The sequence below is a fragment of the Microcaecilia unicolor genome, chromosome 5 (genome assembly GCF_901765095.1).
Source record: "Microcaecilia unicolor chromosome 5, aMicUni1.1, whole genome shotgun sequence".
Taxonomy (NCBI): Eukaryota; Metazoa; Chordata; class Amphibia; order Gymnophiona; family Siphonopidae; genus Microcaecilia; species Microcaecilia unicolor.
The window spans coordinates 2559726-2586241 of record NC_044035.1 but is presented as its reverse complement, the minus strand read 5'-3'; the positions used below and the strand labels follow the sequence as shown (position 1 = coordinate 2586241).

The 26516-nt window shown below is 44.6% G+C and overlaps 1 protein-coding gene across 1 annotated transcript in view; it reads left to right on the top strand.

The window, feature by feature from the left end:
* Nucleotides 1-26516, top strand: part of LOC115471030 (deleted in malignant brain tumors 1 protein-like) — a 94816-nt gene that overhangs the window by 48722 nt on the left and 19578 nt on the right. The window contains exons 3-5 of the mRNA XM_030204699.1: nt 16261-16290; nt 17651-17986; nt 25756-26073. Coding sequence (XP_030060559.1) covers nt 16261-16290; nt 17651-17986; nt 25756-26073 — 684 coding nt within the window. The remainder of the gene's footprint in view (nt 1-16260; nt 16291-17650; nt 17987-25755; nt 26074-26516) is intronic.

Sequence of the window (26516 nt, the reverse complement as noted above, 5' to 3'; positions counted from 1 at the left end):
AATTCAATGCCAAAGAATGTGGTAGGGGCGGTTAGCTTAGCGGAATTTAAAAAAGGTTTGGACGACTTCCTAAAGGAAAAGTCCATAGACCATTATTAAAATGGACTTGGGGAAAATCCACTATTTCTGGGATAAGCAGCATAAAAGGTTTTGTACTTTTTTGGGATCTTGCCAGGTATATGTGACCTGTATTAGGCACTGTTGGAAACAGGATGCTGGGCTCAATGGACCTTTGGTCTTTCCCAGTATGGCAATACTTATGTTCTTATATTCTACCCTCTTCATGTCACAGTCTTTCTTTTTTCAGCTTTGATTCTTCTCCAGTTCCTTTTCATCCTGTTTTAAGTGAAAGCCAAGAACAAATGGAAAACTTGTCCCATCCTCTATAGTTTTATCACACTTTTCCAGAATGATTACAGTGCTGCTAGGTCGTAGCTGTGCCACCAAGGAAGTGAGCCAAGACCAATGTCAGCTGTATTTGTCACCTGTACGGAGCTTTGCACAGAGCTGTTGTTTAAATAAACTGCCCATGTGATCCAAGTGACAGATTGTAGTAAAAAAATGTAACAAAACCTAAATTTCTTCATATCTTCACAGCTCCTCGTCCACCTTTGAACTCAATGTCAAATCTGCGACTGGTCGGTGGAGGGCACAGATGCAGAGGCCGGGTTGAAGTTCACTATAACGGAGTCTGGGGAACTGTGTGTGATAATTTCTGGGACAGAAAGGATGCACTGGTGGTCTGTAGACAGCTGAGATGTGGAGCTGCTCTTTCTGCTCCAGGGAAGGCCTTTTTTGGCCGTGGTAGAGGAAGAATAATTCTGACTAATGTGCAGTGTGGAGGCTACGAGGCTCATCTCTGGCAGTGTCCTAACAGCGGGTCATTCACTAATGCCTGCAGCCACGCTGAAGACGCTGGGGTGGAATGTTCAGGTAAATGATTTTAATGATAATTTATTTCCATATGTAATCTGGAAACATATTCTGATGTTAAAGGAGGTCTGGGTGTTGCCTTTTTAGTTTAAAATAGGAAGGGCTGAAATGGATCACAGCAAGTGCTACCTCTGATGTGATAGTTTTCTGCAGCATGGTCACAAGTGCTGTGGTGGGGGTCGTTACCCCCAACTATTATACACTTCCTAATAAAGACTTGTTATGCTAAGTCCTCTCGGTCTGTCACTTCAGTATCTGTGAGTGGCTTTATACATGAAGAAAACATGACTGCCAGAAGGTAATGGGTGTCCACTATATTGATATCTGTCAACACTAAAGTAGATTGAATCACAATTGCAGAACAATTTAACAGCAGCTCTGTCTGTGTAGCTGAGACCTATACAAAGATCTACTGCTCCAGCTACAATTAGAATTGATTATATGCCGGGAAAGTGGGGAACCAGAAGCACTGTTTCATTAATGACAAAAGGAGTTAACAATGTGTTTTCACTCTGTGCTCACAGAGATGAAACACTTTTTCCTTTTGCTGCTATTATTCAGTTGCTTCTAATTCACACTAAAACATTTATTCATTTTAATATGATCATTGTAATTAAGTGTTCTAATTGGGACTCACAATGTATTGTTTATAGTTCTTATTCAGTGAATAGACACTTGCACTTACATATGTATGAAATAGTGCTGTCTCTATTATACCTGGCATTTAAAACAAGGTACTCTCTCAGCTTTAGCAGTCTGTCCTAGTCTATTTCCCATCCAGGGCTCTTTTCACGGTAAAACTGCCTACACGGAAATGTTTACCAAATATGTTCTCAGTGAACTGTAAACAATGGTAATCTACTCTGGGAAGAACTCCAAACCTCTAGCTACTGTACTAACATAGTCTGAATAATGAAAGACAGGTTAGCTAGAGCTGTATTCAATACAGGGTGAAAATTGGTTCTGATAAAAGACCTTGTTATCTAATCGTTCATCTTATCTTAGTGGAACCTCCAACTGTGAGGTGTTCACAGTTACACTCTTTCTGGGGTGTAAGTGGGAACCTGACACTTAGTAAAGACTACAGAAAAACACGGCACCTGCCATAAGTACATAAGTAATGCCACACTGGGAAAAGACCAAGGGTCCATCGAGCCCAGTATCCTCTCTACAACAGCGGCCAATCCAGGCCATTTTTCTATTAGACTGTGTAATCTGGAAAGCAATTGTGTCCCTTTATCTATAGGTCCAAATTCATAACACCTAAATAATAACAGAAGTAACTCCATAACCAAGGGCATTGTAAAAATATATAGCTTCTTTATTTATAATAGCAGCAAGAAGAAAATGAAAAGCAAGAATAAAGACAACAAAGGTCTTATCCTAAAAGTAGCTCAGAGTAAAAGCACATGAACCCAAAGGTTGGTTTCTAGTTCAGCCAATTCCCAACCCAAAGCAATACACAGCAATTATATGGCGACCAATCAACCTGTAGATGGCACCATATGTCCAGCAGGAGGAACAGCGCATCTTAGAGAGGTCAGTCAGTCAGCAGAGCAGGGCTGCACTTCAGATGGCAATATACAGAAGTACTTTACCGCTGTCTTCTCCCACACAGTGTGAGTTACCAGTATATCGTTGCTTTCCAATGTAGGGGTGGTGTGACTTGGTCTGATATCTGTGCATGAACTTCTCTGCCATGGGGAGGGCCCTATTAGGAGTTATAACTCCAGACAGCATCCCTTCAAGCTTCACTGATGCATGCAAACTCCTCCCCACAATAAGAAGCAAACTTTGAAGAGAAAATGTGACTAGTACATCTCAAATAAGCATATTTCTACGGGTAACACAGACACATATTTTACTTTTATAAAACAGACACAGTATAAGTGTCCTGTTATAAAATTATCTTCCCTGTGTCTGAGTTGCCTACATAGAACTTCAGCACAGCAGTTCTGTTAAAATTGGGGCAACATGAACACCTGTTAAGAGTAGTTTCAGTTTTGACATGTCATCCTACCCCTACAAACTATGCCAGGACACAACTTCAGGTGCTGATTAAAATGTTTCTAACTGTCCCAACAGCAGCTCAACCAGTGGCACCTTGGCCACTAGGTAACTCCAGACATCGTGTTATATGAAAATGTACAAAACCATACAGGGATGTAATGAATTTTCAATCTACCCTCTACAAGAAAACTTCAACATATTATCCTAACCTCCCCCCCCCCCCCTCCCCAAACCTAGCCAGGACACATCTTCAGCTGCTCTTTAAAATTTACCTTCTTGTCCCAACAGCTGCTCGACCAGCGGCACCTTGGCCACCAGGTAACTCCACTTTTCACTCATTGTATTATTATACGAAAATATGCAAAACCAGACTGGGATGTAATGAATTATCAATCTACTCTCTAAAAGAAAGCTTCAACATATTCTCCAACCTCCAAACCCCCCCAATCCATCCAGGACACATCTTCAGCTGCTGATTTAAATATTACTTTTTTGTCCAAACAGCTGCTCGACCAGGGCCACCTCGACCAGCAGGTAATTCCAGACATCATATTATAAGAAAATATGCAAAACCAGACTGGGATGTAATGAATTATCAATCTACTCTCTAAAACACAGCTTCAACATATTCTCCTACCTCCACAACCCTCCCCCCAATCCATTCAGGACACGTCTTCACCTGCTGATTAAAATTTACCTTCTTTTCCCAACAGCTGCTCGACCAGCGGCATCTTGGCCACCAGGTAACTCCTTTTTTCACTCATTGTATTATTATATGAAAATATGCAAAACCAGACTGGGATGTAATGAATTATCAATCTACTCTCTAAAAGAAAGCTTCAACATATTCTCCAACCTCCAAACCCCCCCAATCCATCCAGGACACATCTTCAGCTGCTGATTTAAATATTACTTTTTTGTCCAAACAGCTGCTCGACCAGGGCCACCTCGACCAGCAGGTAATTCCAGACATCATATTATAAGAAAATATGCAAAACCAGACTGGGATGTAATGAATTATCAATCTACTCTCTAAAACACAGCTTCAACATATTCTTCTACCTCCACAACCCTCCCCCCAATCCATTCAGGACACGTCTTCACCTGCTGATTAAAATTTACCTTATTTTCCCAACAGCTGCTCGACCAGCGGCATCTTGGCCACCAGGTAACTCCTTTTTTCACTCATTGTATTATTATAAGAAAATATGCAAAACCAGACTGGGATGTAATGAATTATCAATCTACTCTCTAAAACACAGCTTCAACATATTCTCCTACCTCCACAACCCTCCCCCCAATCCATTCAGGACACATCTTCAGCTGCTCTTTAAAATTTACCTTCTTGTCCCAACAGCTGCTCGACCAGCGGCACCTTGGCCACCAGGTAACTCCACTTTTCACTCATTGTATTATTATACGAAAATATGGAAAACCAGACTGGGATGTAATGAATTATCAATCTACTCTCTAAAAGAAAGCTTCAACATATTCTCCAACCTCCAAACCCCCCCCCAATCCATCCAGGACACATCTTCAGCTGCTGATTTAAATCTTAGTTTTTTGTCCAAACAGCTGCTCTACCAGTGGCGCCTTGACCACCAGGTAACTCCATTTTTCACTTATTGTATTACCTGAAATCCAGAGTTTCTGTCTGTGGCACACTATTTTTTTTTTGTTACATTTGTACCCTGCGCTTTCCCACTCATGGCAGGCTCAATGCGGCAGGCAATGGAGGGTTGTGACTTGCCCAGAGTCACAAGGAGCTGCCTGTGCCGGGAATCGAACTCAGTTCCTCAGGACCAAAGTCCACCACCCTAACCACTAGGCCACTCCTCCACAAAACTGTCTTGCTTCTTTTTTAAATTTTGAGCTTTTTATCTGGTTTCTTTCTGTCTTCTGGTTTACATGAAATCATATTTCCCTCTTTGCTTCTTTGAGTTTAATCCGATAATCTTTTCTGTGATCCTCTCGTTGCGTTCTTTTGTATTTCTTGAATAAAGCCTCTTTTGCTCTTATTTTTTCAGCTACTAACGTCTATTTAATTTAATCACTTTCAATAGTTGTTTGGGGACCCATGACCCTTTTTGTCTGAGGGCCCAGATCACTGTCAGTTTGCCCCTGCTTCCTAGAGGTCTTCATGAGCAAGGAGAAAGACAGTCTTCTTGTACTCTCATATTCTGGAGTTGTCAGCATATGTCCCAATACAGTCCAAAAATATATAATATAGCTCTACTGGGAAATTAGTTAGGAAAAAAACCCATTGGTGCAGGCAGAGATCTTGATTATGCTACATTTCCAATGCAAAATGAATACACAGTTGAGAAACCTAAAAATCTAAGCAGAGCTCACAGCTCGGACACATTAAAATAAAAGCATTAAAATCTTCATATGCCACACATTAGGAGTTTTGCTCCTCCACCCTTTAGCTTCTGATGCACTATTCTGAGATTTAGGACCTTCCTTTGCCCTCTTCTTGGTACCCAGAAATTCTGGGTGCAGATCAGTAGCACACATCTTGGCATGAATAGGCTCCTGAACACTCCTTTGAGACAACAACTTTGAAGTAAGTTTCCACCTGGTAGTTCTTGGCTTAACTCCATCTAGAAATCTACTTTATACAATATTTTCACAGCAGATGATGAGAATGAAACACTCACTGCGCTCTTCACACTAGATCACTTTCTGGTCTTTTTCCCTCACAGCAATCCCCATAGTACCCCCAGAAATCTCCCATATCCAGAAGGCCTATACATTCCAACCTTGGGCCACAGCCATCTTGTTTGGACAGGAGATGAACAGGAAAAGATTCAGAGCATGAGGGTTCATACCTCTCTTCTAGGCAGCCCTCCCAATTACAAGCATATCTATACATTACTAGCCTCTCAGATTATCTTCTACTTCATCACTGATGGGGATTCTGATGCATCTAGCATGGGACACATTTCAGGAAATTCCTAATAAACTTATTCCATGTAGTTAAAGTGGCCAACAAGACATATGTGGGAAACCAGCTGTGCCTCCAATGAGGTGGTCTAGCATAAGAGTACATCAAGCCCTATAGAGAACCAACAAAAATAAACTGCCCTTGATGTACACCTCGGACCTAGGAGATTGTACATTGTGCTAAAACATTTTCTTTCTTCACAGTTGTTCGTCCATCCATGGATTTGTTGCCAAATCTGCGACTGGTTGGTGGTGGGCACAGGTGCAGAGGTCGTGTTGAAGTTCATTATAAAGGAGCCTGGGGAACAGTCTGTGATGATTTCTGGGACAGAATGGATGCACAGGTGGTTTGTAGACAGCTGAGATGTGGAGCAGCTCTTTCTGCTCCAGGAAATGCCTTTTTTGGGAGTGGTAGAGGACATATAGTCCTGGATAATGTGCAGTGTAAAGGTAACGAGCCTCATCTCTGGCAGTGTCCTAATAGTGGATCTTCCATAAGTGACTGCAACCATGGTGAAGACGCTGGAGTGATATGTTCAGGTAAATCGTTTCATAAATAACTCCTTTACATATGTTTTCAATTTAGAATCCACCAATCTAACATGCTTCAAGGTGGAGCACATAATATTCAACTCACTGGTGGGGAAGAGTAGCCTAATGGTTAATGCAATGGACTGAAATCCTGGCGAAGCGGGTTCAATTCCCACTGCAGCTCCTTGTGGCTAGGGGGAGGGGGGTTCAGACTATCATATACAGTCAAGCTGTGCTATGCAATTTATTTATTTTTTTATTTATGTATTGCATTTGTACCCCACATTTTCCCACCTATTTGCAGGCTCAATGTGGCTTACACAGTACCGTAAGGTGTTTGCCAAATCTGGTAGGGAACAGATACAAGGTTATATTGTGTTCGAATAAGGTAGCTATATTCCAAGCTCCATTAGGGTCGAAAGGAGGGAGGTTGTATATTGTCCAAGTATGGTCTTTGGTTTAGTTGTGTGGCCGGATGTGGGAATTTACATTGGATCTGTAGTGTAGGCCATATTGAAGAGGTTGGCTTTTAGTGATTTTCTGAAGTTTAGTTGATCGTGGATTGTTTCCACAGCTTTTGGGAGTGCGTTCCACATTTGTGCGCTTATATAGGAGAAACTTGATGCAAAGGTTGTTTTGTATTTGAGTCCTTTGCAAGTTGGGTAGTGAAGGTTTAGGTATGTGCGAGATGATCTGGATCTGTTCCTGGTTGGTAGGTCTATGAGGTTTATCATGTATCCTGGGACTACACCGTAGATAATTTTGTGGACAAGGGTGCAGATCTTGAAGATGATCTGTTCTTTGATTGGAAGCCAGTGTAGCTTTTCTCGGAGGGGTTTGGCACTTTCGAAACGTGTTTTACCAAATATCAGCCTGGCCGCTGTGTTTTGGGCGGTCTGGAGGTTTTTTGTGAGTTGTTCTTTATATCCCGCGTAGATTCCGTTGTAATAATCTGCATGGCTTAGAACCATTGATTGTATTAGGTTTCGAAATATTTCCCTCGGATAGAAAGGTTTTATGGGTTTGAGTTTCCACATTGAGTAGAGCATTTTCTTTGTTACAGAGTTTATGTGGTCGATTGTGGTTATGTGGTTTATGTGGTCGATTGTGACGCCCAGTATTTTGAGGCTGTCTGAGATAGGGAGGGTGTGTTCTGGGGTGGTTAAGGTTGTGGGTTTGTTCTTGTTGTGTTTAGATGAGAGGATGAGGCAATGTGTTTTTTCAGTGTTCAGTTTCAATTGGAATGAGTTAGCCCATGAGTCCATGGTGTCCAGACCTGCTTCGATTTCATTGGTTATTTCTGACAAGTCATGTCTGAAGGGAATGTAAATTGTAACATCGTCTGCATAGATGAACGGATTGAGGCCTTGATTGGATAAGGACTTTGCCAGTGGGATCATCAATATGTTGGTGACAGTGGTGATCCTTGAGGTACTCCACAGACTGCTTTCCACGGTGATGATATGTTTGTATTTGATTTAACTTGGTATGTTCTGGAGGTTAGAAAACCCTTGATCCAATTTAGATAATAATGAGCTGTTTTACACATCTCATTATTATATAGCCCATGGTACCTTAAACTGGCATGTGTGTTATGCTAAAATAATGTACAATTTTGCTGTTTGATGCATATTAAGATGGAAAACTTGTGTGTTATTCCTTTAATGCATGCTAGTAACTACCCCCCCTTAATGTCCGTCATTCACCACAAAGCCCATTGAGATAAACAATGCATATTCATGGCATTAATATACATTAACTGTTAGTAAATCAGCCCCTAAATGTTTTCTTGATTATCACTGTGAGCCCAAACTGCTCCTGCACCTCCTGAATGGGTCAATCTCCCAGCTACTCAGAAAGGGCAGAGTTTTACGTTTTCAGTAGCAGACTGAGAAGTGTCCCAAAAGAGTAAAGAGGAGGGACAAGAGTACCCCAGACTATATACAGTACAATCTCGATTATCTGACATAGGCAGGACCGGCCCATTGTTGGATAAGTGAAAAGTCGGATCATATGGAAAACAATGCATAACCCCCTCAAACAATGCATGAACAAAGGCATAGGGTTCCTGGTTTTCAAAAATTGTTTATTAACAACATTATAGCACATTCTGCAGCATGACTGGAGCACTAAAATGTAATTACTATACATGTGCTAAGATTTTTAATAGAAATAAACGCAATGATGTCACCGGGGGGGTCTGTCGGATATGCTCAGATTAGCGAAGGCGGATAATCGAGACTGTACTGTGTATTACAAAAAGTTACTTTCTTTTTGCTGTATATTACTACTTTACCTGGTTACATACCACTGGCTGTATCCCATGGATCTGCCAGAATTAGCCCTTGGGAAACTGCTGCCCTGTTATGTCATAGGTTGGGCCAATGACTTGAGGGATGCTGGAGACAATAAAATGCTCCAATGTGGACACACATTTCACCACTCCCAGCTTTCATATATTCTCCTAACCCTACAAACCTTGCCAGGACACAGATTCATGTTTTGTTTTTATTCCAACAGCTGCTGGACGAATGGCACCTCAGCCACCAGGTAACACCAACTTTCACACGTTATATTACCATATTGGGATCTATTGAACTGCATGTTTCCTAGAAGAAAGAAGGAAAAGGGCCTCAATAGGGAGTGGAAAACATGAAAAAGGATCTGTAAAAGTTAGAAGAATGGTCTAATGTTTGGCAATTAAAATTCAATGCAAAGAAGTGCAAAGTGATGCACTTAGGGAGTAGAAATCCAAGGGTGATGTACGTGTTAGGTGGTAAGAGGCTGATATGCACAGACAGGGAACGGGATCTTGGGGTGATAGTATCTGAGGATCTGAAGGCAATGAAACAGTGTGACAAGGCGGTGGCCGTAGCCAGAAGGATGCTAGGCTGTATAGGGAGAGGTGTAACCAGCAGAAGAAAGGAGGTGTTGATGCCCCTGTATAGGTCATTGGTGAGGCCCCACCTGGAGTATAATGTTCAGTTTTGGAGGCCGTATCTTGCTAATGATGTAAGAAGAAATGAAGTGATCCAGAGGAAGGCGACAAGAATGATATAGGTCTTTTGCACCAAAGAAAGACCATGATCACGTATATAATATCATGTTCATTGTTGATTTAATCATGAATTGATAAGGAGTATGACTGATGGAACGTCACGTACTATGTTACTGTTTTACCACGTTAAGAACTGTGACTCCTTCTTCCAATACCTCACAGAACATCTGGGAGCTGATGGATAATCATTCAATCCATGGGGCTCCAGTGAGCTGCTCTGAGAGGGGACGGGTTTTGAATTATGAGCCTTTAGGGCTATTGGAACAATGGCGTAGGAAGAGGGGGCGGTGGGGTGGTCCGCCCCGGGTGCAAGCCGCTGGGGGGGGGGGGGTCCGGTCCTTTGGTTCCTTGCTCCCTCTGCCCCGGAACAGGTTACGTCCTGTTCCGGGGCAGAGAGAGCAAGGAACCAACGGAGCCGACACAGCTCCCAGCGACGTGGACTCAGGGGCGGATCGGCCCTCCCGCCCGCCTCTCGCTTTTAAATCAATTAAAAATGTGCTTCGGGGGGGGAGGGTGCGCAGCGGCGACCGCCCTGGGTGTCAGCCGCCCTCGCTACTGCACTGTATTGGAACACTCTGGGAGGAAAATAATTCCATACCAGATAGTATTTCCCCCCCCCCACAAAAAAACAAACAAACGTCTACTGATATGCATACTTAATAGTAAAGAGTTGACAAAAGCACATTTTCTTCTGGTGATATTGATAAGATAAATCCACACTATACTTAAACAGCTCAAGGAGGAGCGGTCTCTGGAGCTCTACACAGTATTCTAAACGAGGTCTCGCCAGAGACTTACACAGTGGCACTGTTTATTTTAGCGCACTTATATCCCACATTTTTCCCACGTTAGCAGGCTCAAAGTGGCTTACAATGTACTGATTAGGCTAGCGCCAGACCAGTGGTGAAATGGTTACAATTAAAATTGAGAGGACAGAAGGAACAGGGTGAGAAGAAAAAAAAAAGGGAGGGGGGAGGGAAGAGAGTCTAAAATGGTCCCAGGAAATGTTGTTAGGAAGGACTGCAGATGATATATAGAAACTTTGGAGTAGGCTGAACCGTTGGGCTGGAGGAGATGTAAACCGTCCGGAAAGATCACCTCCTTTTCCTGCTGGCCATTCCTCTCCCTATGCACCTACTCTGGCTTTTGCCATAACCGGGGGTGTGCTGGTAAATTGTTAACAGGGGGCTCTCTCTCGCCAGCAAAGTAAAAGAGAATTCAGGAGGGGCCCAAGCCCACATTTTGGGATCCATTTGTTAAAGTAGCCATGGAGAACCGGCTCCCAAAATTCTTAAAAACTTAACAAACGGCTCGAGAGCCTGTGAGAGCCTGCTCCAGCACACCACTGGCCGCCCTTAACCCTTTTTTTCAGCCCCTCTATTTCATGTTGTCCTCGTCACTGACTCACCCCCTCTCCCAGCTCCACAGTTCCACTTTTTGTCTACAGATTAAGCGTTGATTTCACATTTTTAGGATATCCATATGCAAATATTTTTCATGGATATTCATTGTGGATATCCTGAAAACCAGACTAGTTGGTGGTCCTCCAAGACAGTTTGGGGAACCTCTGGTCTACAGAGACGCATAGATCTCTTTTCTGGATGGTGACTCCTAATGAGGAATTAGCATTGTATAGCTATGGTTTGGATTGTACTGGCTTATCTGTATCACTTTGCACTTGTCTGACTTAAATAGGAATATAAGAATAGCTTTACTGGGTCAAGCCAAAGGTCCATCTAGCCCAGTATCCTATAAGTAAAGAAAGAAAAACAAATGATTGTTTGATATCAACTTACTAAACATCAAAAGTGACTGTTCTGTGCCTGAATGTTTTCTGGGTTATAGACAGTATTTTAAAAAATTAAATAAATAAATGATGTCATCTGGTCCCCCTTCGTTCAGCAGGCCAGGGTTGACCCTGTTTAGCTTGTCAAATTCGATGTGAGTCAAGGTGTTCAGACTAACAGTCTTGTCCTCCTTACTTAACTCGCCCAGTTTCCCCAGCTCCTTCCTGGTAGCAGCCACTCAAGCTGTCTTAACTGTAGTGGTCAAACAAAAGTGCAGCGGCTCCAAAACTTTTATAGGTAAAAGGCTTTTATTCACAGGCTTAGTTACACAGTCTTATCCTTGTTCCAGCTACATCACCCCATGACAATTCACAACTTCAGCTTTCCACAGTCATTTCATTTCATCAACATAGATCAAGTCCCCTTCCCAGGCAGATTTAACCACAGCTCAACCTTTCTCGGCACTACCTTCTGTCTTCAGGTAGTTTGCTGGCTAGCTTCCTCCACAAGTTCCTCCCAAACTGCACCAACTTCACTCCCCCAGTCTTAAATAGTTGAGGCAACACTGTAGCAATGAAACCTTTTACCTTACCAGCTGGAGTCAGCACTAACACCAAAACTTCCATGCTCTCCTCCCTTACCTCCTCATCTGCTTCCATTTTATCCCATTCCATGGCCTCCTCCTCCCAGGGTTCCCTCAGCTGCTCCCCATCTCCTTGATCAGAAACCATTTCCCAATCATCCCCCTCCCCCTCTATTTCCTGAGAGTCCTGTATTGGAACTGGTGGGTTCTGGGGATGGTAGTTCCTACCTTTAGTTAGTAGTCTGACCGGGCTTTTGGGCACTAGGGGGCGAATTCTCTGTCTATAAGGAACCTCCGGCCTCTGCCTTAGCCCTCCCTGAAGAAGCTCCTCTCAAACCCCTCACAATGAATAAACCAGATCAGAATTTTTTTTTTTTTAATGAATTTGATGCCCTGCTCTTCTCAAAGCCAAATAAGAATAGTTTACAAAAAGCAATAAGCAAACAACGTCCAATTATAAAATATTAAACAAAGTGAATAATACATTGAAGGGAGAAGAATCAAAATACTACTATCCTAACTCTTTTACACCCTCCCCCTTCCCCCCCCCCCCCTAACTTCTTCTTAGCACCTAATCCTCCTTCAACATTCAGGGGATGGCAAACAACAACCAAACCTTCATTTCTGGATTTTATTTTGGTTTGTTTGCAAAATGACAGATCCAATCTGAGCTTAAAGTAAGTTCTCTTCATCCTTTATAGAGTAACTTATGCTAAGAAAATAAACATATTCACATAAAAAACGGCAGCAGATCTGTTAAAAGTCAATAGAGCTGCTCACTCATCGGTTGGGCAGGCGACCAGTGGCAATGCAGGAGACTGATACCAGCTGAAAAGAATCACCAGTGAGTAAGAAATCATGACAACACAGACACCTATACCAGCTGTTCCAGCTTCAACGTATTCTCCTATCCGACAACCCCTGCCAGGAAACCTTCAGCAGCTGATTAAAATGTTACTTTTTAATCCCAACAGGTATGCAACCAATGGTGCCCTGGCCACCAGGTAACTCCAGCGTTTCATAAATAGTTTTATATGAAAACTAGTAAAGCAAAGGCCCTGTTTTTGAAAGAAATGAAACGGGCGCTAGCAAGGTTTTCCTCGGAGTGTGTATGTTTGAGAGAGTGTGTGTGAGAGTGACTGTGTGAGAGAGAGAGAGAGTGAATGTGCAAGTGTGTGAGTGTGAGAGAGAGACTGGGTGCGAGTGTGTCTGTGAAAGAGAGAGAGTGTGTGTGTGAGATTGAGAGTATGTGCCAGGGGGGCTCCCTCCCTCCCAGTTCCTTGGTCTTCCCCCGCTCCCTTCCAGTTCCAGGGTCCCCCTCCCTCCCTCCGAGTTCTAGGGTCATCCCCCTCCCTCCCTCTGAGTTCCCTCCGAGTTCCAGGGTCGTCCCCCTCCCTCCGAGTTCCAGGGTCATCCTCCTCCCTCCCTCTGTCCCTCCGAGTTCCAGGGTCGTCCCCCCTCCCTCCCTCCCTCCAAGTTTCAGGGTCATCCCCTCCCTCCCTCCCTCCGAGTTTCAGGGTCCCCCCCTCCATCCGAATTTCAGGCTCCCTCCCTCCCTCCCAGTTCCAGGGTCATCGTCCCTCCCTTCCTCCCTCCCTCCCTTCCAGTTCAAGGCCCCCTCCCTATAAAGTTTAAAAGTCATCTTGACTTACCTCATGGGGTTTATGGCAGCCACCAGCAGTGGTAAAAGACGTGCAGGCTCGGCCCTTTTCTCTCTCTCAGCTGTGGTCCCGCCCTCATTTTCTGTTTCTGCAAGCGCGGGACCACAGGTGAGAGAGAGAAAAGGGCCGAGGCTGCACGCGTTTTACTGCTGCTGGCAGCCGCCGTAACCCTGACTTGGTAAGTGAAGATGACTTTTAAACATCGGAGGGAGGGGGCCTGGAACTGGAAGGAAGGAAGGGAGGGACGACAACACCCTCATGTTTGACTTTGTGTTGCTTTGCCTGGCAACTATGCTGCATCCCTTTCCCTCTCAGTGTTCAGCCCTCAACGTTACAACGTTATGACGTGAGGGCGGGACAGTGAGACAGGTGGTTACAGGCAGCACGAACCGCATGGACCCTATGAACCCTTCAGTGCCACGGGAGTCTGCTCCAGAATGTTGAAGTTGGAAATTATTATATAGGATGTACAAAACCAGACCAGGCTGTAATGAATTATCAATCTACCCATATTCTCAGACCCCCTACACCCACCTTCCCAAACCCAGCCAGGACACGTACTTAGCTGCTGATTATTATTTTATCTTCTTGTCCCAACAGCTGCTCAACCAGTGGCACCTTGGCCACCAGGTAACTCCAGACATCATATTATATGAAAATGTGCAGAACTAGACTGAGATCATGAATTATCAATCTACTCTCTAAAGAAAGCTTCAACATATTCTCCAACCCCCAAACCCCCCAATCCAACCAGGACATGTCTTCAGCAGCTGACTAAAATGTTACTTTTTTATCCCAACAGGTATGCAACCAATGGTGCCCTGGCCACCAGGTAACTCCAGCGTTTCATACATAGTTTTATATGAAAACTAGTAAAAAAGGCCCGTTTCTGAAAGAAATGAAATGGGCACTAGCAAGGTTTTCCTCGGAGTGTGTTTGTTTGAGAGAGTGTGTGTGAGAGTGACTGTGTGAGACAGAGAGTGAATGTGCGAGTGTGTGTGTGTGTGACAGAGAGAGAGTGAGACTGGGTACGAGCGTGTCTGAGAGAGAGAGAGTGTGTGTGTGAGATTGAGAGTGTGTGCCAGGGGGCCCCCCTCCCTCCCTCCCAGTTCCAGGGTCGTCGTCCCTCCCTTCCTCCCTCCCTCCCTTCCAGTTCCAGGCCCCCTCCCTACGAAGTTTAAAAGTCATCCTGACTTACCTCGTTGGGGTTACGGTGGCAGCCAGCAGTGGTAAAAGGCGTGCAGGCTTGGCCCTTTTCTCTCTCTCAGCTGTGGTCTCACCCTCATTTCCTGTTTCCGCAAGTGCGGGACCACAGGTGAGAGAGAGAAAAAGGCCGAGGCTGCAGGCGTTTTACCGCTTCTGGCGGCCACCGTAACCCTGACTTGGTAAGTGAAGATGACTTTTAAACATCGGAGGGAGGGGGCCTGGAACTGGAAGGGAGGAAGGGAGGGACGACAACACCCTCATGTTTGAGGTTGCTTTGCCTGGCAACTATGCTGCATCCCCTTCCCTCTCAGTGTTCAGCCCTCGATGTCATAACGTTATGATGCGAGGGCGGGACAGTGAGACAGATGGTTACAGGCAGCACGAACCGCACAGACCCTATGAACCCTTCAGTGCCACGGGAGTCAGCTTCAGAACATTGGAGTTGGAAATTATTATATAGGATGTACAAAACCAGATCAGACTGTAATGAATTATCAATCTACCCATATTCTCAGACCCCCTACACCCACCTTCCCAAACCCAGCCAGGACACGTACTTAGCTGCTGATTATTATTTTATCTTCTTGTCCCAACAGCTGCTCGACCAGTGGCACCTTGGCCACCAGGTAACTCCAGACATCATATTATATGAAAATGTGCAGAACTAGACTGAGATCATGAAATATCAATCTACTCTCTAAAGAAAGCTTCAGCATATTCTCTGACCCCCAACCCCCCTCCCCCCCAATCCAACCAGGACATGTCTTCAGCAGCTGATTGAAATGTTACTTTTTTTTATCCCAACAGGTATGCAACCAATGGTGCCCTGGCCACCAGGTAACTTCAGCGTTTCATACATAGTTTCATATGAAAACCCAGACCAGGCTGTAATGAATTATCAATCTACCCATATTCTCAGACCCCCTACACCCACCCTCCGAAACCCAGCCAGGACACGTACTCAGCTGCTAATTATTATTTTATCTACTTGTCCCAACAGCTGCTCAACCAGTGGCACCTTGGCCTCCAGGTAACTTCATTTTCTACTCATCCTATATAATAATTCTCACCTCCAACATTCTGACTTGCTGCCTGGGACCGTGGCTCATTCCGAGTTTGTCTGCTAGGCTCTGTAGATCAGGCTGACATCACCGTAGCCATTATGATGTCAACTTCAGAACCCGGGGGGGGGGGGAAACAAGCCTCACAGCTGATCCATGTCCAGAGGAGGGTCGCTGGACATGGGTGGCAGGAGGGGGGCAGGGGAGAGAGGAGGTTCGCTGGTTATGGGTGGCAGCAGTGGGCACAGGGGGAGAGGAGGGTCGCTGGACATGGGTGGCTGCAAGGGGAGAGGAGGAAAACCTTGCTAGCGCCCGTTTCATTTGTGTCAGAAACGGGCCTTTTTTACTAGTAGTATTATATGAAAATATGCAAAATTTGTCGATCTACTTTCTAAAAGACAGCTTCAACACATTCTCCTACCCCGCAAACCTTGCCAGGACACGTCTTCAGCGGCTGATTAATGTTACTTTTTTGTCCCCACAGTTGCTCAACCAGGGGTGCCTCAGCTACCAGGTAACTCCAGCTTTCCATGTGTTTTACTTGAAGCTACACACAAATGGAAATGAATTTGTATAGTAACCCCTCTTACCACACCCTTAGGCCTCCAAAACTGAACACAGTGCTCCAAGTGGGGCCTCGCAACTTGTACAAGGACATCAATATCTCCTTTCTTCTGCTGGTTATATCCCTCTCTATGCATCCTAGCATCCTTTTGGCCGCAGCCACCACCTTGTCGCACTGTTTCGTCACCTTGAGATCTTCAGACATCATCAACCCAAGGTCCCTTTCCTGAACCGAGCTTACCAATTTCTCCACTCCTATCCGGTATATCTCTTTTGCATTTCTGCACCCCTAGTACATCACTCTGCACTTCTTGGCATTAAATTTTAACTATAAAATAGAAAAGAAAGCCTAAAAAAGATACTAACTCTTAACAAATAATAATATGCAAAGTACAACCTTTATTTCAAACTCAAATTATAATACTGCTACAATATTAAAAAGAGCACTGTAACATATATCCTTCTCAAAAATTAACAAAACTTCAATAGTCCATCATGAAATGCTACTACTACTACTTAACATTTCTAGAGCGCTACTAAGGTTACGCAGCGCTGTACAAATTAGTAATTAAGGACGGTCCCTGCTCAGAAGAGCTTACAATCTAAGAACAAAATGTCAAGTTGGGGTAGTCTAGATTTCCTGAGTAGAAGTGTTGTGATTAGGTGCCGAAAGCGACATTGAAGAGGTGGGTTTTGAACAATGATTTGAAGATGGGTAGGGAGGGGGCCTGGCGTATGGGCTCAGGGAGTTTGTTCCAAGCATGGGATGAGGTGAGGCAGAAAGGGCGGAGCCTAGAGTTGGCGGTGGTTGAGAAGGGTACTGAAAGGAGGGATTCGTCTTGGGAGCGGAGGTTACGGGTAGGGACGTAAGGGGAGATGAGGGTAGAGAGGTAAGGAGAGGCTGCAGATCGAGTGCATTTGTAGGTTAGTAGGAGAAGCTTGAACTGTATGCGGTATCTGATCGGAAGCCAGTGAAGTGACTTGAAGAGGGGGGTGATATGAGTGTTAAAAAGTCCTCACAGCAATAAATCTTGCCAGACCCTCGACCATTCTTCTAACATTCGGAGATCCCTTCTAATGGTATCCACTCTATTGGCTAATCTTCGTGTCGTCTGCTACAAGGCAAACGTTTCCTTCTAACCCTTCAGCAATGCCTCTCATGTAAACCAAATGGAGGTCTTGGTAATTTGCACCTGCCACCTGCATCAAGCCCAGCAGCCAACCAGCATTTAAATAAATTTAACTTAAACCCAGGAGATACATTGTAGTTTAAAATATGACAAAATCTGAATTTCTTCCTGTCTTCACAGCTCTTCGTCCATCTTTGAACTCGATGCCAAACCTGCGACTGGTCGGTGGTGCGGACAGATGCAGAGGCCGGGTTGAAGTTCACTATAACGGAGTCTGGGGAACTGTGTGTGATAATCTCTGGGACAGAATTGATGCACTAGTGGTTTGCAGACAGCTGAGATGTGGAGTTGCTCTTTCTGCTCCAGGAAATGCCTTTTTTGGTCAAGGTAGAGGAAGAATAATCCTGAATAACGTGCAGTGTGGAGGCAACGAGGCACATCTCTGGCAGTGTCCTAACAGTGGGTCATTCTCTAGTGCCTGCAGCCACGCTGAAGACGCCGGGGTGGAATGTTCAGGTATGTGGCGCTATGAAATTGCAAATAGTATAATCCTCTGAACCTTTATTCCTCACATGAAATGTCAGGGTTGATAGCTGGGCTTCCACAGGAGTCTGTGCTAGGACCTCTGCTTTTTAACATATTTATAAATGATCTAGAGATGGGAGTAACTAGTGAGGTAATTAAATTTGCTGATGACAAAAAAGTTATTCAAAGTTGTTAAATCGTGAGAGGATTGTGAAAAATTACAGACGGACCTTACGAGACTGGGAGACTGGGTGTCTAAATGGCAGATGACGTTTAATGTGAGCAAGTGCAAAGTGATGCATATGTGAAAGAGGAACCCGAATTATAGTTACGTCATGCAAGGTTCCACGTTAGGAGTCATGGACCAAGAAAGGGATCTAGGTGTCGTCATTGATGATACGTTGAAACCTTCTGCTCAGTGTGCTGCTGCGGCTAAGAAAGCAAATAGAATGTTAGGTATTATTAGGAAAGGAATGGAAAACAAAAATGAGGATGTTATAATGCCTTTGTATTGCTCCATAGTGTGACTGTACCTCGAATATTGTGTTCAATTCTGGTCGCCGCATCTCAAAAAAGATGTCGTGGAATTAGAAAAGGTACAGAGAATGGCGACGAAAATGGTAAAGGGGATGGGACGACTTCTCTATGAGGAAAGGCTAAACGGCTAGGGCTCTTCAGCTTGGAGAAAAGACGGCTGAGGGGAGATAAGATAGAGATTTATAAAATAATGAGTGGAGTGGAACGGGTAGACGCAGTGGCGTTCCTAAGGGGGGGTGGCCCGCCCCGGGTGCACGCCGCTGGGGGGGTGCCGCGTGCCTGTCTGCACCGCTCGTTCCGTGCTCCCTCTGCCCCGGAACAGGTTACTTCCTGTTCTGGGGCAGAGGGTGCATGGAACAAGCGAAGCAGACAGGCGCGCAGCACCCCCCCCCCCCCAGCAGGTAAAAATGCAGCCGGGGGGGGTGTCCTTTCACCGGGGGGGAGGTGTGTCCTTTCTCAGGGGGAGGTGGCCTTTTGCCGGGGGCGGGGGTGGCGCTGCACCACGGGGGGGGAGGGGGGCGCATCAGCGATCCACCCTGGGTGTCAGCCACCCTAGGAAGGCCACTGGGTAGACGTGAATCTATTGTTTACTATTCCAAATATACTAAGACTAGGGAGCACGCAATGAAGCTACAAAGTAGTAAATTTAAAACGAATCGGAAAAAGTAATTCTTCACTCAACATGTAATTAAACTCTGGAATTGGTTGCCAGAGAATATAGTAAAAGCAGTTAGCTTAATGAGGTTTATAAAAGCTTTGGATAGATTCCTAAAAGAAAAGTCCATAAGCCGTTATTAAGATGCACTTGGGGAAAATCCACTGCGTATTTCTAGGATAAGCTGCATAAAATGTATTGTATTGTTTTGGGATCTTGCTGGAAACTGGATACTGAGCTTGATGGACCTTCGGTCTGTGCCAGTATGGCAACGCTTATGTTCTTATGTATTTGAGCACTGTACTTAGAATTTGTGTGATCAGTTTCAGCACATTGGGTTTCTCATCCTGGAGGTCAGTCACCTTTAGTCCATTTCTGAGTGGGCCCAGAGCTACACTAGTTGTGTTCACCATGCATTTCCTCTCTGCCCTCCCTTCCCCCATCTTGTTAAAGTTAATCCCTTGGCTGGTGAGGATGCCCATGCCCAAGTCCCACCACCTGAAGATGCCCTGTGCTGTCTGACCAGTGGGGAAGTCAGTGGCGCACTTCCAGCCGCCATCATCTGCACTCCCTGCACACGCTTAGTGTACATTTGAGCATGTCAGTACTTGCAGGCTGCCTTACGTGCGTCCCTCCTACTTTTACGCAACTGAAGTTACACCACGTCTATGACTGGCATGTAAATTTGGTAACAAGATGCCAGCGGGTGGTGGTGAATGGAATTCGCTCGGAGGAGGGAAAGGTGAGTAGTGGAGTGCCTCAGGGATAGGTGCTGGGACCGATTCTGTTCAATATATTTGTGAGTGACATTGCCGAAGGGTTAGAAGGTAAAGTTTGCCTTTTTGCGGATGACACTAAGATCTGTAACAGAGTGGACACCCCGGAGGGAGTGGAAAACATGAAAAAGGATCTGAGGAAGCTAGAAGAATGGTCTAAGGTTTGGCAATTAAAATTCAATGTGAAGAAATGCAAAGTGATGCACTTAGGGAGTAGAAATCCACGAGAGACATATGTGTTAGGTGGTGAAAGTCTGATAGGTACTGAAGGGGAGAGGGATCTTGGGGTGATAGTATCTGAGGATCTGAAGGCGACGAAACAGTGTGACAAGGTGGTGGCCATAACTAGAAGGTTGCTTGGCTGTATAGAGAGGGGAGTGACCAGCAGAAGAAAAGAGGTTTTAATGCTCCTGTATAAGTCGTTGGTGAGGCCCCACCTAGAGTATTGTGTTCAGTTTTGGAGGCCGTATCTTGCTAAGGATGTAAAAAGAATTGAAGCGGTGCAAAGAAAAGCTACGAGAATGGTATGGGATTTGCGTTACAAGACATATGAGGAGAGACTTGCTGACCTGAACATGTATACCCTGGAGGAAAGGAGAAACAGGGGTGATATGATACAGACATTCAAATATTTGAAAGGTATTAATCCGCAAACGAACCTTTTCCAGAGATGGGAAGGCGATAGAACGAGAGGACATGAAATGAGATTGAAGGGGGGCAGACTCAAGAAAAATGTCAGGAAGTATTTTTTCACGGAGAAAGTGGTGGATGCTTGGAATGCCCTCCCACGGGAGGTGGTGGAGAGGAAAACGGTAACGGAATTCAAACATGCGTGGGATAAACATAAAGGAATCCTGTTCCGAGGGAATGGATCCTCAGAAGCTTAGCTGAGATTGGGTGGCATAGCCGGTGGTGGGAGGCGGGGCTGGTGGTTGGTAGGTGGGGCTAGTGCTGGGCAGACTTCTACGGTCTGTGCCCTGAAAAGGACAGGTACAAATCAAGGTAAGGTATACACAAAAAGTAGCACATATGAGTTTGTCTTGTTGGGCAGACTGGATGGACTGTGCAGGTCTTTTTCTGCCGTCATCTACTATGTTACTAAGAAACATGAGAGTTAAGTGCAATTCTGGAAAGGGAGTTCATCATTTGTAGAACAGCGTTCAGTGCAGATCCCACGACTACCTTTTGGGCGCTGTCCTGCTAAAAACAGGTTTAAATTGCACTTCAGGCGAATTCTGTAAATCTACCTGCAACTTTTTGGAACAGTTCTGCCATGCGCATGGCCACACCCCCTTTTCAGATATGCACGACTGAAGTTTTAGAATACACGCATGTGTAAATTTTTAAGACTGCCAATCAACTTCAGTAATTGGTTCCTAGCACCATTCCAGTCCCATTAGTCAATTTATTTGCTCCTGCATCTCTGATGCCTGCAGAAATTTGGGCCTGATCTGTAGAATTCAGGGGAAGAAAATCAGTGATTAGTTGTGCTTCTGGCCACAGGTACTTGTGAAATCAGATATGGACATTTTCTTCACTTCAGAGTCGTTAGCAGAGAAAGGACATAAGTACATAAGTACATAAGTAGTGCCATACTGGGAAAGACCAAAGGTCCATCTAGCCCAGCATCCTGTCACCGACAGTGGCCAATCCAGGTCAAGGGCATCTGGCACGCTCCCCAAACGTAAAAACATTCCAGACAAGTTATACCTAAAAATGCGGAATTTTTCCAAGTCCATTTAATAGCGGTCTATGGACTTGTCCTTTAGGAATCTATCTAACCCCTTTTTAAACTCCGTCAAGCTAACCGCCCGTACCACGTTCTCCGGCAACGAATTCCAGAGTCTAATTACACGTTGGGTGAAGAAAAATTTTCTCCGATTCGTTTTAAATTTACCACACTGTAGCTTCAACTCATGCCCTCTAGTCCTAGTATTTTTGGATAGCGTGAACAGTCGCTTCACATCCACCCGATCCATTCCACTCATTATTTTATACACTTCTATCATATCTCCCCTCAGCCGTCTCTTCTCCAAGCTGAAAAGCCCTAGCCTTCTCAGCCTCTCTTCATAGGAAAGTCGTCCCATCCCCATTATCATTTTCGTCGCCCTTCGCTGTACCTTTTCCAATTCTACTATATCTTTTTTGAGATACGGAGACCAGTACTGAACACAATACTCCAGGTGCGGTCGCACCATGGAGCGATACAACGGCATTATAACATCCGCACACCTGGACTCCATACCCTTCCTAATAACACCCAACATTCTATTTGCTTTCCTAGCCGCAGCAGCACACTGAGCAGAAGGTTTCAGCGTATCATCGACGACGACACCCAGATCCCTTTCTTGATCCGTAACTCCTAACGCGGAACCTTGCAAGACGTAGCTATAATTCGGGTTCCTCTTACCCACATGCATCACTTTGCACTTGTCAACATTGAACTTCATCTGCCACTTGCACGCCCATTCTCCCAGTCTCGCAAGGTCCTCCTGTAATCGTTCACATTCCTCCTGCGACTTGACGACCCTGAATAATTTTGTGTCATCGGCGAATTTAATTACCTCACTAGTTATTCCCATCTCTAGGTCATTTATAAATACATTAAAAAGCAACGGACCCAGCACAGACCCCTGCGGGACCCCACTAACTACCCTCCTCCACTGAGAATACTGGCCACGCAATCCTACTCTCTGCTTCCTATCTTTCAACCAGTTCTTAATCCATAATAATACCCTACCTCCGATTCCATGACTCTGCAATTTCTTCAGGAGTCTTTCGTGCGGCACTTTGTCAAACGCCTTCTGAAAATCCAGATATAGGCGGTTAGCTTGGCAGAGTTTAAAAGGGGGTTAGACGGTTTCCTAAAGGACAAGTCCATAAACCGCTACTAAACAGACTTGGGAAAAATCCACAATTCCAGGAATAACATGTATAGAATGTTTGTACATTTGGGAAGCTTGCCAGGTGCCCTTGGCCTGGATTGGCCGCTGTCATGGACGGGATGCTGGGCTCGATGGATCCTTGGTCTTTTCCCACTGTGGCATTACTTATGTACTTATGACACAAAGACTGAGTGGAGGATATACAGAAAAAGAGCAGTGAGAGATTATTAGGGTGTTTTTCTGCTGTTTATCTAATACATTTTGTTGTTGTTGTTCATTTGTGGGGTGTTTTTTTGGTGTTTTTTGCTTCAAGATTGCTTTACCAGTATTTAATTGTTCAAAGCTAAAATCAGAAGTCCTAATTAACTGGAAAATAAGCACCTAAATCTACAATTTATTTTTAAAAACATACAAACTAAGAACAGTAACGTTAAATCCCAAGTTAATATCCTGGATTCCATTTAACTGTACATAAAAATCTTAAGTGGGTCCTACTGGAAATTAAAAGCACTAGATATAATTCAATAACCGTTCTCTAGCCATCTTTGGGAACACACCCAACCGGCTGGGTTTTCAGGATATCCACAACGAATACAGGCAACTGTTTCTTGTGGATATCCTGAAAACCTGACTGGCTGGCAGGATGTATCCTAAAGACTGAGCTCAGAACCGCTGATGCAAGATATAGGGAAATTTTCATGTGACATTCAAAAGACTTCAGCCTGACATCTTGATTTGTACCAAGTTTGCTCTTCCTGGGATGACAAGATACATTTCTAACTGCTATGGTTTTTTTTTCCATTTTAACAGCTACTGAAGCAACTCTGACAAGACCATTAGGTAATTTCTACTTTTTAAACACTAATAAACACTCTTTGCCACACTGAACTTTCTCCTCAAAGTGCCTTCACCTCCAACCCCACCCCACCCCCTTCACTTTCCCCCCAGACTCTGGCTGAGTTCTTTCATGATAAGGTTCACAAGATTAAACTTGAATTCTCAACCAGGTCACCTCCACCTCTCCTTCCCTTAGTCCATTCTCTCAACCCTCCAACCCCTGCCTCCCTTTCTTCCTTTTCTGAAATCACTGAAGAGGAAACTACACATCTTCTTTCCTCCTCGAAACTAACTACCTGTTCCTCTGATCCTATTCCCACCCATCGACTTAACACTATCTCTCCTACTGTCATCCCGTTTATCTGTCATATCCTCAATCTTTCACTATCCACTGTGACTGTTCCTGATGCCTTCAAACATGCTGTAGTCACACCACTCCTTAAAAAACCTTCATTGGACCCTACCTGTCCTTCCAACTATCACCCCATCTCCCTCCTCCCTTTCCTATCCAAGATGCTTGAACGTGCTGATCACCACCGTTGCCTTGACTTTCTTTCATCTCAAGCTATTCTTGATCCACTTCAATCTGGCTTTCACCCCCTTCATTCAGCTGAAACAGCGCTTGCTAAAGTCTCCAATGATCTGTTCCTAACCAGATCCAAAGGTCTCTACTCTATCCTCATCCTTCTCGATCTATCTGCTGCTTTTGACACTGTTGATCACAGCCTACTCCTTGATACGTTGTCCTCACTTGGATTTCAGGGCTCTGTTCTTTCCTAGTTTTCTTCTTATCTCTCCCATCGTACTTTTAGTGTATACTCTGGTGGATCCTCCTCTACTTCTATCCCACTGTCAGTTGGTGTACCTCAGGGATTTGTCCTGGGACCTCTTCTTTTCTCCATCTATACTTCTTCCCTTGGTACTCTGATCTCATCCCATGGTTTTCAGTATCATCTTTACGCTCATGATTCCCAGATCTACCTCTCCACACCAGAAAGTTCAGCAGGAATCCAAGCCAAAGTATCAGCCTGCCTGTCTGACATTGCTGCCTGGATGTCTCAGCACCATCTGAAACTAAACATGACCAAGACTGAGCTTCTTATCTTTCCCCCTAAACCAACCTCTCCTCCTCCCCCATTCTCTGTTTCTGTGGATAACATTCTCATCCTTCCTGTCTCATCAGCTCGTAACCTTGGGGTCATCTTCGACTCCTCCCTCTCCTTCTCTGCACATATTCAGCAGACTGCTAAAACCTGTCATTTCTTTCTCTATAATATCAGCAAAATTCAACCTTTCCTTTCTGAGCACACTTCCAGAACCCTCATCCACACTCTTATCACCTCTCGTTTAGACTATTGCAACTTGCTTCTCACAGGTCTCCCACTAAGCCATCTCTCTCCTCTTCAATCTGTTCAAATTCTGCTGCACGACTAATATTCCACCAGTATGGCTATGCTCATATTAGCCCTCTCCTCAAGTCACTTCACTGGCTCCCTATCCGTTTCCGCATACAGTTCAAACTCCTCTTATTGACCTATAAGTGCATTCACTCTGCAGCTCCTCAGTACCTCTCATCTCTCCCTACATTCCTCCCCGGGAACTCCGTTCACTGGGTAAATCTCTCTTATCTGCACCCTTCTCTTCCACTGCTAACTCCAGACTCCGTTCCTTTTATCTTGCTGCACCATATGCCTGGAATAGACTTCCTGAGCTGGTACGTCAAGCTCCATCTTTGGCCGTCTTCAAATCTAAGCTAAAAGCCCACCTTTTTGATGCTGCTTTTAACTCCTAACCCTTATTCACTTGTTCAGAACCCTTATTTTATCATCTTCATTTTAATATTCCCTTATCTCTTGTTTGTCCTGTTTGTCTGTCCTAATTAGATTGTAAGCTCTGTCGAGCAGGGACTGTCTCTTCATGTTCAAGTGTACAGTGCTGCATACATCTAGTAACGCTATAGAAATGATAAGTAGTAGCATGTAATAATACATTTGCTTGAATATAATATTTTAGTTGCTGATGAACTTCTTGTTCACCACATGACTGAATATTCATCTTTTGATTTTGTAGATCAGCCTCAAGCTCTGCGACTGGCCAATGGAGAGGATCAATGCAGGGGTCGTGTTGAAGTTTACTACAATGGAGTCTGGGGCACAGTTTGTGATATCGGATGGGATCTCACCGATGCTCAGGTCGTGTGCAGACAGCTGGGCTGTGGCTCGGCTCTTTCTGCCCCAGGAAATGCCTATTATGGTCAGGGTACAGGAAGTGTCCTTCTGGATAGCGTGCAGTGTACAGGAAGTGAACCTTATCTGTGGCAGTGCTTTAACGGTGGCTGGGCCACAAGTGTCTGTAGGCATTCTAGAGATGCCAGTGCCGTGTGCTCAGGTACACAGTTTATTCATTATTTATTATTTTATGTGTGTGTATTTGTATTAATTTGTGTCAGTCACTAATGTAAAATCATGTAGCCCTGAGACTCTGCCAATGAAGTGTAATTTGTTAGTATTTGTAACCTGGGTTAGCCACTGCTGGAAACAGGATACTGGGCTTGACTAACCCTTGATCTGACCCAGTAGTGCAACTCATACGTTCTTATCATTGCAGTACAACGTTTTCCAGAGACATTTCTCCCCAGAGCATTCACAACCCCTGGGGGAGACCTTGACCCAGTTGTTAACAGTTGGAGCAATAAAGCCTGGAGACCAGACGATGAAACCCATGGGGATTGCTTCTCCCTTGACCCCCTGTCTGCTCTCTCATCTACCACATATCACTGAAATTTGGAACCCATATGTAAGAAAAAACATTGCCACAATTTCTTCCACATG